Source organism: Hemiscyllium ocellatum, chromosome 28 (genome assembly GCF_020745735.1).
Source record: "Hemiscyllium ocellatum isolate sHemOce1 chromosome 28, sHemOce1.pat.X.cur, whole genome shotgun sequence".
Taxonomy (NCBI): domain Eukaryota; kingdom Metazoa; phylum Chordata; class Chondrichthyes; order Orectolobiformes; family Hemiscylliidae; genus Hemiscyllium; species Hemiscyllium ocellatum.
In genome coordinates, this window is record NC_083428.1 from 7,078,016 (window position 1) to 7,091,160 (window position 13,145).

The 13,145-nt window shown below is 43.0% G+C and overlaps 1 protein-coding gene across 1 annotated transcript in view; it reads left to right on the plus strand.

Moving 5' to 3' along the window:
* LOC132828965 (beta-1,4-galactosyltransferase 2-like) overlaps positions 1-12,151 on the plus strand; it is a 59,051-nt gene extending 46,900 nt beyond the window's left edge. The window contains exons 6-7 of the mRNA XM_060846199.1: positions 2,954-3,058; positions 8,684-12,151. Coding sequence (XP_060702182.1) covers positions 2,954-3,058; positions 8,684-8,819 — 241 coding nt within the window. The 3' untranslated portion in view covers positions 8,820-12,151. The remainder of the gene's footprint in view (positions 1-2,953; positions 3,059-8,683) is intronic.
* The last annotated feature ends 994 nt before the right edge of the window (positions 12,152-13,145 follow it).

The window sequence follows — 13,145 nt, forward strand, 5'->3', positions numbered from 1 at the left end:
GCACAAAGACTCTATCATTGTTCCTTTACCATCTTTTCTGCTAATCTGCATTCTCAATCACACCAGCCTACTCTTCGTTTATCGCTATCTAATTAGCCTTATCTAAGTTTAGCACAGTTGTTCCCAAACTACGTTTCGCATTCTCAAACTGAATGCTTAATTCTACCTTATTAAGGGCACTGTTTCCGAGGGAATCTTTCATCTGAGATCTTTAAATCAACCAGATCCAAAGTAGTCTGATTCACAGTTGGATCCACATAGACTCTTCATGGCTTGATTTCTTCAATATACGTGAAAATTAATATCACTCACAGCTAATGTAATGTCTTATTTACATGCCCTTGTTATTTTCTAAGCTATTCTGTAGCGTACAGAATAGCTAATATTATGGGGCCTGTAGTCTATGCCGACCAATAAATTCCTCCCTTGTTATTTTTTAGTTCCACTCATTTTGGATCTACTAATCCAGATCATTTCTTATGATTGTATTTAAACAAAGCTACCCCACCTCTTCCAGCTTGGAGTTTTGAAATAACCCTGCATTTTTAGATCCTAGATTTGATTTCCTTTAAACTGTGTCTTTAAAATAGCAGCAAGATCATCCCCCGATGAAGGGCTTATGCTCGAAACGTCGAATTCTCTATTCCTGAGATGCTGCCTAACCTGCTGTGCTTTGACCAGCAACACATTTGCAGCTGTGATCTCCAGCATCTGCAGACCTCATTTTTTACTTACAGCAAGATCATACCCATTACTTGATACTTGTGTCATTAATTCATTTATATTCTTTAGAATGCTATGCACATTTAAGAGCCATTAATTTTGCTGCCTCACTATTTTCTCCTTTGACCCTTTTTACTGCTTTCTTAAAAGCTTGTACACTCTATCCCTTCCTATTGCACTCTGGGTGTCATTATCTAAGTTGTTATTCTGCAATGCCACCAATCTTTATGTTTTGTAAGCTGGGGATGCCCCTTCTCAAACACACAATGCCTCCTCTAAATAGTGTAAACACCTCTACTTTGTCCAGAAAGCATTCCAGTGATCTGTTGTTAACTGCGTTCCAAGGTGCCAGATTCCAGGCCAAAATAATAAAAAATAACCAGTGATTAAGGAAGTCTGAAAACACATCATTTGTGGCTCATGGAAGAGACAACGCTTTCAGCAGAGTCATCGGACTTGAAACATTAACTCTGCTTTCTCTCTACAGATACTGCCAGATTTGCTGAGTTTCTCTAGCAGTTTGTTTTTTTCCTCACATCTCCAGCATCTACAATTCTCTGTTTTTGTTTCTTTCGAACATCCTATTTGCTAGTTTGTTAACGATAAACGTTCCAGTTATGGAGTCACAAAGTTGTACAGCACAGAAATAACGTGTCCATGTTAAATTTTAAATTAATCTAGTCCCAGCGTTTGGCCCTTTCTATTCAGGTACCCACCCAGATGCCTTTTAAATGCTGTAATTGTACAGGCCTCTGGTAGCTCGGTCCATACATGCACAATGGCACAGTGGTTAGCACTGCTGCCTCACAGCGCCTGAGACCCGGGTTCAATTCCTGATTCAGGCGACTGACTGTGTGGAGTTTGCACGTTCTCCCCGTGTCTGCGTGGGTTTCCTCCGGGTGCTCCGGTTTCCTCCCACAGTCCAAAGATGTGCGGGTCAGGTGAATTGGCCATGCTAAATTGCCCGTTGTGTTAGGTAAGGGGTATAGGTGGGTTGCGCTTCGGTGGGTCGGTGTGGACTTGTTGGGCCGAAGGGCCTGTTTCCACACTGTAAGTAATCTAATCTAATCTAATCTAAAATACCACCCTCTGCATGAAACATTTTCTCCTTCTGTCCCTTTTAAATCTTTCCCCTCTCTCCTTAAACCTGTGCTGTCTAGTTTTAGACTCTCCCGCCCTAGGGAAAAAAAAACGTTGTCTATTCATCCTGTCTATACCCCTCATGATTTTATAAACTTCTGTAAGGTCACTCCTCAGCCTTCGAACGCTCCAGGGAAAATAACCCCAGCCTATTCAGCCCCCTCATAGCTCAAACCCTCCAACTCTTGCAACATTCTATAAACCTTTTCTGTTTAACAACATCCTTCCTACAGCAGCAAGACCAGAATTGAATGCAGTATTCCAAAAGTTGCCTAACCTAGTTCCCACTTGTTAGATTTTACCTAGGTCATTCAAGCTGGAATAGGTTGGATAAGCCTGTTCTGCATTCAGTTAGATCATGGCTGATCACATTATATGTAAACTCCACACCTTCTTATAGTATCCCCAAATTCCTCGATGCTTGTAGTCTCCAATAAAGGATCTTTTAGATACGACCAGCAAAACTAGCATCATTTACAAAATACCATGCAAGAACTGTGGGGAAAAAAAATACATCAGACAACAAGCAGGAAACTTGCCACCAGGACATGAACACCAACTGGCCACAAAAAGACATGACCCACTATCACTAGTTTCTATACATACAGACAAAGAAGGATATCACTTTGGCTAGGACAACACACGCATTCTAACCAGAACTCCATCAATAAACACATCGATTTAGGTCCCATCTACCTTCCCTTGAAAAAAAGAACAGGAAATGACATCACCCACCTTAAGAAACCAAGACCTGTAAATAGAGAGGCGGGACTTACCACCAGCGCTTCACCGGAGGGACTCAATGGTGATGCTCCCTACTCGTGGTGACGAAACGTCTGAAAACAAACCTTCAAGCTCAGCGAGCTAACTTACTGACTTACCATCAGCCTGAGCTACAAATCTTCTCAAAAATTGCCATGGATCTCAGTCTTGGCTGGACACCAATAGTGAGCACTAGTCTGTCTTGAATCCAAACCGCACACAGAATGCTACAGAAATGGGATTTGGTGGTGGTGTTATTGAAATGAGGAGTTAAATAATGCTTCTCAGACCACGTACTGAGAAAGTGTCTTTGTTCTATATCTCATAGAGTAACACTGAGTGGGATGTCAGTTGATCGACCCGATCGCAACGTTGGAAGAACCAAAATGATACGGCATCAGAGAGACAAAGGGAATGAGGTCAATGAGAAAAAGTGAGTCAAAAATTGTCACTTTGGACATGAGGGTGAAAGAGTAGTGATCCTGGAGGTCAGAATCATTACTTTGATACAGCAGAATGGAGGTATTTGTCATTACACAGTGGCAAATGTTACAAGGGCGCAAGTATTTGTGATGTTTATGTAGTGTTTACAGTGGCATCTATTTTCATCCTCCTTAACATCACCCTGTTTTGCTACTGCCTCAGTGCATTTACTGAAGTCACGGTCCATGCCATTGTTATCTTCAGACTATTAATCCGAGACCCAGGTTGTGTTCTGGGGATCCAGGTTCAAATCCCACCACGGCAAATGGTGAAAGTTGAATTCAATAAAAATCTGGAATTAAGAGTCTAACAATGACCATAAAACCATTGTCGATTGTTGGAAAAATCTACCTGTTCACTAATTCCTTCAGGGAAGGAAATCTGCCGTCTTTGCCCCGTCTGGCCTACATGTGATTCCAGACCCGTAGTAATGTGGCTGATTTTTAACTGCCTCCTGGGCAATTAGAGAAGGGCAATAAATGCTGGTGTCAGCTTCATCCTGTGGATGATTTTCAAAAACCCTTTGTTGATTGCAGTCACCCAAGAGATCCTGATGGGTTTGATGCAAAGCTTTGTAACTCTTCCTTAAAAACAATAGAGACAGGGTTTTTGAATATTATGAGGCAGCGATAGATAGATTCTTGGGGTAAGCGAGTGGGTGAAAGGTTTTCAGGGTGGTGGTGGAAATGTGAACAAATCTGATCAGATGTGATCTTATTGAATGGTGAGGGGGCTTGACACTTTGTGTGGTCTATTCCTGCTTCTACTTTGTATGTTTATATGCTTCATATCTAAAATTATTGATGTTTTCCCTGATTCCATGATAATCACAACCACCTCTAATTCAAAAAGCTTTGTTTTGTCTGTGTCTCTTACACTCCATTTGCTCCACCATTGGCCACAGCCTCCCACTGTGACCGCTGTTGTTCCCTCCCTGAATCTCTTCAGCTCTTTCCTTCCTTTATTACACCCCCCTTAAAACCCATATCTTCGATCGGACATTAGATCAGCAGTCCAAGTACCTTCTCTTTTGATCTGCAGTGCTATTTTGGCTGAACATAAAGGGAATTTGGATGTTTATCTGCAACAAGTTGTTTCAGTTATCAACATGTTTTTAGAGATTGCTGGGCCAGTGCAGGCTGTTCGAAATGTGTCATTGTGTTGGAAGAAGCTAGACTTCACAACTAGTGCCAAGTAGGAACTCATCCAATGTCTTTGTTTCCAAGTCAGTGAAAGCTAATGTTCAATGCAGCGAGCAATTAAGAAGGCAAAAGGTATGTTGGCCTTTATTGCAACAGGAATTGAGTAAAATAATAGAAATATCTTGCCTAAATTGTACAGGACTTTGGAGAGACCACACCCCGTGTATTGTGTACAGTTTTTACCTCCTCACCCAAAGAAGGGCATGTTTGTCATTCATAGCGAGTGCCATGAAAGGTCACCAGAATTGTCCTCAGAGGAGAGACTGAGCCTGTATTGTCGAATAATCTCACTGAAGCCCTCAATTCTTACAGGCCTCATAAGGAAGGGTGTTGCATTCAGCTGGGGGCAATTAGAACAAGGCGTTCCATGGACTTCACCAGTTTCCTCATTTCCCCTCCCCCCACCTTATCCCAGTTCCAACCTTCCAGCCCAGCACCATCCTCATGGCCTGTCCCACCTGTCAATCTTCCTTCCCACTATCCGCTCCACCCTTCCCTCCGACCTATCACCTTTACCCCTTCCTCCATCCACCTATTGCACTCCCAGCTACCTTCTCCCCACCCAACCCCTCGCATTTGTGTCTCTACCCCCCAGGGTCCCAGCCTCATTCTCGATGAAGGGCTCCTGCCCAAAATGTCAATTTTCCTGCTCCTCGGATGTTGCCTGACCTGCTGTGCATTTCCAGCACCACTCTAATCTTGGTTCCGAATAAGAGGCAGGCCATTTAGGACTGAGACGACAAGGAATTGCTTTATTTGGAGACTGAAGAATATTGGGAATTCTCTACACCAGAGGGCTGTGGAGGCTCAGTCAGTGAGGGTATACAAGATGAATCAATGATAGATTTATCAACCTCCAAGATATCAGGACATAGAGGGATAATGTGAGTAAGTGGCCTTGAGGTAGAAGATCTGCTATGACCATATTAAATGGTGGAGCGGCCTCAAAGGGCAGCCAAATGGCCTACTCCTGCCCCTCTTTTCCATACACCTACAAAAGGTCACAAGGTAGGTAAGACAGTGGTTGTTTCTCCTCAATGCCTCTTTATCCCACCTCACTAGAAAACTGACCATTTCTTATGAAAATGATTGACCCCCATGGAAAGATGATGTTATCTTTGTCACAGCTTTCCTCATTTTACTTCCCTTCTGATTCACTGACAGTGCCCCTTTGGAGCACTCACTGACAGTGCCCCTTTGGAGCACTCACTGACAGTGCCCCTTTGGAGCACTCACTGACAGTGCCCCTTTGGAGCACTCACTGACAGTGCCCCTTTGGAGCACTCACTGACAGTGCCACAGAAGGTTCCTGCTTTTCTTTTCAGATTTCATACCATGGGCACCTGCCGCTCTCCAGTACTTGCTCTAGCATCTGAGCTTTGTCTGACTGTTGTCACAGAGAAGACAGCTTGGCAGAAACCAAGCATATCCAAATATCGGTGGATGTTCGAGCAGAGAGCTCACTGGAAACTGGTGGACAGAAACCCTGTCTTATTCATTGGACAGCCTGCCTCCTGGGTGCTGATCCACTGCAAGTTGGACACAGCCTAAGATTGTTGCCTCTCTAGCTTGCCTTTAAGAGACTTCACCTTTAAGAATTCCATGTGCTGTGTGCATACAAGATTGTGACTCTGCATAGTTAATTTGCCTCGGAACACTTCAACCCCAGGGAATCAAAGTGCACTTCACCAGTTTCCCCCTTTCCCCTCCCTCCACCTTACCCCTTTCCCCTCCCTCCACCTTACCCCTTTCCCCTCCCTCCACCTTACCCCTTTCCCCTCCCTCCACCTTACCCCTTTCCCCTCCCTCCACCTTACCCCTTTCCCCTCCCTCCACCTTATCCCAGTTCCAACTTCCCACCTCAGCACTGTGTTCATGATCTGTCCTACCAGTCCATCTTCCTTCCCACCAATCTGCTCCACCCTCCTCTCCAACCTATCACCTTCATCCCCACATCCATCCACCTATTGTACTCTTTGCTACCTTCCCACTAGCCCCACCCTCCTCCCATTTGTCTCTCCATCAAGGAGGCTCCCTGCCTTCAGTCCTGATGAAGGGCTTTAGCCCGATTCTCCTGCTCCTCGGATGCTGCCTGACCTGCTGTGCTTTTCCAACACCACTCTAAACTGGACTCTGATCTCCAGCATCTGCAGTCCTCACTTTTGCCTATAAATTAATCTATGATGTGGAGGTGCCAATGTTGGATTGGGGTAGACAAAGTTAAAAATCACACAAAACCAGGTTGGACTGCTTCAAATAGCTGACTTGGTGTTATGTGATTTTTAACTAAACTAGTCTAGGTGTCAGTGTGCAGGCTGCACACACACACACACACACACACACACACACACACACACACACGTCAGTTACTGTCTTTTGTAACGTCTGTGTTTTATTATTTTGAATAAACTCACCCGCAGAGTTAATCAATCCCTGATGAGCAATTATTAAAGCATTATCATTAACACGATAAAAAGTAAAGCCATATGCTGTCTCAGCCACACCTGGTGCCCTTAATTAATGGATTAATGTAACCAAACACCCAAAGGTGGCTCCCCAGGAGGTGGGCGTGAAGCATTGAATTGAATTGAATTTAATGTCACGTGTACCGAGGCACGGTGAAAAGCTTTGTCTTGTCAGCAATACAGGCAGATCACAGGGTTAAGTAGCATAGATAAGTAAATAATAGGTAAACAGCAGCAAAAACAAAAAAATACACAGGTACAGGTGAATGTTAAGAATTTGTGAGTCCATTCAGTATTCTAATAATTGTTGGGTAGAAACTGTTAAGAAACCTGCTGGTGCGTGTTCAGGTTTCTGTGCCTTCTCCCCGATGGTAGACATTGTAGAAGAACACTGCCAGGGTGGGATGGATCTTTGAGAATGCTGGCGGCCTTTCCTTGACAGCGGGCCTGGTAGATGAATTCTATAGATGGGAGGTTGGCCTTTGTGATTGTCCAGGCCATGTTCACCACTCTCTGTAACCGTCTCCGATCTTGAATGGTACAGTTGCCATACCAGGTAGTGAGGAGAAAGTGAGGTCTGCAGATGCTGGAGATCAGAGCTGAAAATGTGTTGCTGGAAAAGCGCAGCAGGTCAGGCAGCATCCAAGGAACAGGAGATTCGACGTTTCGGGCATAAGCCCTTCTTCAGGAATGAGGAACTTACCAGGTAGTGATACACCCAGACAGAATGTTCTTGATGGTGCATCTATAAAAGTTAGCAAGAGTGTTCGCTGTCATGCCAAATTTCCACAGCTGTCTGAGGAAGAAGAGACTGGGAGGTAAAACCAAGCAGACAGCAAGGTGGTGAGGTTAATGTCAGAGGGCCTTGAAGGACATGTCTAAGTGACAACATTGTGCAAATATGGACATGTTCTGAACGAGCTTGCTGAGATTGGGAAAAGAGGAAAAAGAGCTTTAGAACAAAGTCAACAGAATTGAATGTATATGCTGTGGTTCTCACCTAGAGGCTGGATAGGCCCACGTGAGGGCCAGATTCAGCACGGGTTTAAAAGGCAATCTTGAACCTTCCTGCAACTGGCTTAGTGACAGCAGAACATTGATGGGCATCTTCCCTCCACAATTCGATGTCCCGGTATCAAATTCCAAACAGGGACAGCGGGGGGGGGGGGGGAGGGGGAGCGGGGGCGGGAGGGGGCGGGGAAGGGGAAGGGGGTCGGTGCAGGTGGGTAAATGACTGTGTGTTAAATTCTGCATAAGAATTATGAAGACAGTGTGGTTCAAGATAATAGGAGATTTTAAGGGGAAAAGGGTATTAACTGTATCTTATTATATCCAGATGTGCTCTTACAAGTGAATTATTTTTGCCCATCACCTGTGATTTTATTTTATCTATTAACCATCACCAGTGGATCACTCATGTTTTCCAAATGATTAATTTACTTGCAAAGACCTTTATGGGTAGTTCACTGTATATAAATTACATGCAGGTGGAGAGAATCAATTGGGGTTTTACTTGAGCATATGAAAAAATCCTTAATTTAAGGGTCGTTTTGTGTAGTAGTAATGTCCCTATCTCTGGACTAGAAGATCCATGTTCAAGTCCTACCTCGAAATGCGATAGCCCCAATGTCCAAATGATTGAGTTTTTAAAAATACCTTAATTGAAATTACAACTGGCTGGGTGGAAAGGGATATGTTTGTAATTTTTTATTCAGTAAATAAATAACACAAATAAGGACTGGCTTTCTGAAGTATATGTAAACAGTGAAAAAGATTCTATTAAAGTAAAGTATGTTTTGAAACTTGAGGTTCAGTGACCTAAGTTTACAGTTTATTTACAGACAGTGGCGTTAAAGAAATTAATAACTTTAAAATCAACATATAAATTCAGGTCTCTTCTCTCCCCAGTTATGTTGTTTATAATCGGATGAAGTATACAAGGAACCAGGATGGATATATATCTCTGAAATATTCACTCATCAAGATAGAAAAAAATCAACTCTTCACCAAAATAACAGTTGATATTGGAAAGCCTCCATCATAAAGAACTGGAAATGTGCCTTTCTTGTCTCCAACTGGAGTGGAATTAACCAAAGATATGTGTGTAGCTGCTGCTTGGGATGACTGCTCACACATTGAAACAAGAATACAAAATGGAGTCCTGTGACTGAAGTCTCCTCATCTTGAAGAGAGTCTTCAATTCTGTCTCTTCCTTCTGTAAATCTAAGGGAAGTGAGGTGTTGTTGCTGGTTAGCTTCTCTCTGGTAGAGAAAGAGTTTTGAACCCTACGTGGACAACAGGAAGACTCATGGGGGTGTGAGTACAAAGGAATGATGTTTCACTTGCGCGCATTGCTCCTCCGATTCAAAATGGCGTCTTGCATTGATTCTGCCCATCTTCCCTTTTGAACTTCTCACTAATATTTTGGGCATGAAAGAAGCAATGAACCATTTGGGCTGTTTACAAATTGATTGGCAGATTTCTCGTTGAAGCGAGACACCTGTATTTGTTCTTTAAAACTTCATTCTGTATCAGGGGTTAGTACCAACTTGAGTCCTACCAGGAAAGAAGGAGAATCCTTTGTCTGCTTCAGAGTACATAGAAACTCTCAGGTATGCTACTTCAATTTTTAAAAAAATTAATGACTTTTTTTTGCAAAGTTCCTATTTTGGCTTCCAAGTTAATATCTTCCTGTAGGTAGCAGGGAGCATATGTTCTCCTGCAGTTTGAACTTTTCATCAAATTATGATGACCACCATTCCCCCCCCCTCCCTTCCCTCCATCAAGACTACCCAACATGGGCATGGCTGTTGTCCCTAGCATTCCTGGCTGTACAACACACTAGCTCCTAGGACTCGCACCAGCGTACAGTTCTACAGGCACCTGGTATCCTTCAGTACTTTCACTCAAGTGCCCATTCGCAGTGTAAGAGACTCATAACAGCATTATTCCAACCACAGGTCTTTATGGTTGATGCTGATCTGGCCCTCGTTCATTCACTTCAAGTGTTTGGGCACATGGGGAATCACTGGCTAGGAATCAGGAGAAGGAAACCATGATTGGTTTTTCCCAAATTGTAGGGAAAACATAATGCAGTTGGTTGAGTTGAGCCAACTCAACATGGATCCAAGACTGAACCTGTGATCTGCTGACGGACTCTCACTGAGCAGTGCTGTTACCAGCTGAATGATCAGTTGAGCACCTTTTCAACCGAGCACTGTTTTTATAAACTATGTTGCCTGACTTTTTATTCCATTTGTTTACAACATTCTGTAAATGGCATTATGTGTACAATGATGTTACTTACACACCCTTCGTTCTAACTCCCCCATTTCAACCCACTGTCAACATTAACCATGATGGTAACCAAATCCCTTTAATTGGGATAGGGTAGGGTAAACAGAAATCAAAACCCTTTTAAACTCAATTAAATTTACCACCAATTCTTTAAAGCAATACTGTTCTTATAATTGCAGTCTGCATGATTAACAGGGAAATTCCATTCCTTCTCTCTCACCTCTGTTAATTTTAGATTGTAAAGCTCAATTTGTAACCTGCTTTTTATATACAAAAAAAATTGTAAATGAACCAAAGATCTCTGCAAAAATGTTTAAAATAACATTACTTGTAAAACAGAATATTAGTTCAATTATACAACATGTCTATGGAGCTGAAACTGTGCAGATTTTATGATAATTGCATAATGAATGACATGGGGGTGATTGTATTTTTAAATGGGCTTATGTAGGGATTCATTGTATAATTTTGTTGGACCTTTTATTTATTGGAATTCAGCTTTCTGGGACAGGACACTTTTGTTACTACCATAAAAGGCTTACTCATTGCCTCTACAAGCGTAATAACTGATTCTTGAAAACAGACCTGTCTGACCATTTTCTCTTTCCATTCCAGTCCCATTTGGCCTGAGCTGGTTAAAACAGCAAATAGCTGAGCCAATAAACTAAAAAGGTTCCAGATCCCACTGCCCCAATCGTGCTGAACTTGATACTAGCTAGGAATAGCAGGGGCTTTGTAGTAGGTGGGAGGAGTGGATCGCTAGGCTAGGGAGAGGAATGATCAACCAAGGTTCCATCAGATGCTTGCTATTTAGTGACTGACCAACACTGGACACATATATATGTGTGTGCATGGTAATGACAATGACAGGATCTGGACTTCCATCATGTGAAGCAAGCTCATGGGTGACTATTGTTGCACGAATCTGCAAGATCAAAGGAAGAGAGAAGAAATTGGGCAGTTTCTTTTTATGGAAGTCCTGTGCTCCTGAAAGAAAGAGTATCAGTGCTGGACAATAGAACAAGATTGGTTTTGACCTCAAGCACCAGATAATCAGCTTCATTTGTTAGACATAGAGTAAACCCTCAGTGAACTGCTCTAATCCATCCTCGGTAGAATCCCCTTTGCTATGGTGGAATGGCTTACCGCTCTATCCCATATCATCTGGTGTCATCCCCGCTCTGTTGGGACTGACTAATTTAAGACCAAATTAGGTACTTGGAATTCAACTGAATGCATCCAAATAAATCCAGCATTGGGGCCTTGTGAATAGGGTCATATCTTCGATTAGCACTGAATCTGGGACCCTGCAGCCAATTCTCTCGGCTCATCGAACACAAATACAATTGCAGATATTTCATCACCCTGTGGCCTAATGAGAAACTTGGTTTGGTGTGCCATCTGCACTCTTCGAAACTTTCAGGGAGTCATCTTTTCTTTTTGAGCACCGTTTAAGCGTTAAATTATGTTATCCCTTCCAGAATGCATTGCATGAAAGTGAGCCATTGGATTACACCCGCTGCGAGAGGAGGGAGGGAAAAGTAGGATGGGATGGGGGGAATGATGTCATAAACAGAATGTTCTCGATGCACCTATTACTGTATCCTTTTTGGAATTAAACTTGAAGTGTGTAACTTTCGCATAGTCCCAGTTTGATTGCTGCCTGACAAACTCTGCAGACTCCTGAACAATTTCCAGCTGGGGGAGGGAAAAGGGAGCACACTGAGAATCATGTGCTTTGAAACACAAAATATTATTTCTTGCTGATGGCAGAAAACTTATTGTTTGTTGAGGAAACATTTTTATGCAAAGTGTGTTTAATTAAAATTTGTTGAGTTGTGCCCTTTCTATGTGAAACTGCAGATAAGTAGGCTGGGCGTTGGAGGAGAGAATAAAGTTCAATGATTTTACAGAGTAGACCTGTGTGGGAAGGGGTCATGTATGCAGGGGTTAGCTGATGTTCACAGCTGGTCCCAACACATTGAAAACTAAGACACTGCCTCCTTATGTTCAACATGGCCTACAGAGGACCTCATATCAGAAAATCATTGCCACATTGGGAAAAATGTACCAAAAAAAATTGATTGGCTGCATAAGTTTCCTGTCTCACTTTAAGTGCAGAGCTACAAAAATGGCATAAGATAATTTACAGTCATTCCTTTTATGTTGGAAAGATTTACAGGGATGTTACCAACATAGAGTTTGACCTATAAGGGAAGGCTGGGGCTCATTTCTCTGCAGCATGGAGGCTGAGGAGTGACCTTATAGAGGTTTATAAAATCATGAGGGGCATGGATAGGGTGAATCGCCATGGTCTTCACCCCAGGGTGAGAGAGTCCAGAACTAGACAGCAAAGGTTTAAGGAGAGAGGGGAAGGATTTAAAAGGGACCTAAGGGGCAACTTTTACATGCAAAGGGTGGTGTGTGTATGGAATGAGCTGCCAGAGAAAGTGGTGGAGGCTGGTACAATTACAATATTTAAAAGATATCTGGATGGGTATATGAATAGGAAGGGTTTAAAGGTATATGGGCCAAATGCTAGCAAATGGGACTAGATTAGGTTAGGATATCTGGTCAGCATGGATATGTTGGACTGAAGGGTCTGTTTCTGTGCTGTACATCTCTCTATGACTATGTGGTGGTTGCTCTTACCAATACTGTCATGGACGGATGTACCTGCAGCCAGCAGACTGGTAAACATGAGGTCAAGTATACTTCCCCTCGTGTTGGTTCCCTTGCCACCTGCCACAGAGCCAGTCCAGCAACTATGTCCTTTAGGACCCAGTCAGCTGAATCAGTAGTACTGCTGATGGTGGTGGTGGACATTGAGATCCCCGACAACCCCTTGCCACTCTCGGTGCTTCTTCCAAGTGGTTGTTCAATATCGAGGAATACCAATTCATCAGTTGAGGGAAGACAGTATGTGGTGTTGCAAAGTTGGTGCGTGTAAAATGGGGGAAAGCATTGCATGGTCCCTTTAAAAGATTGTGTTTTCTCAAGGCGTAGAGTTGATATCTGAACAGCAGTTTGACATGCAGCTGCACAGAAAGAGCCTAAATTGAAACATTTTGTA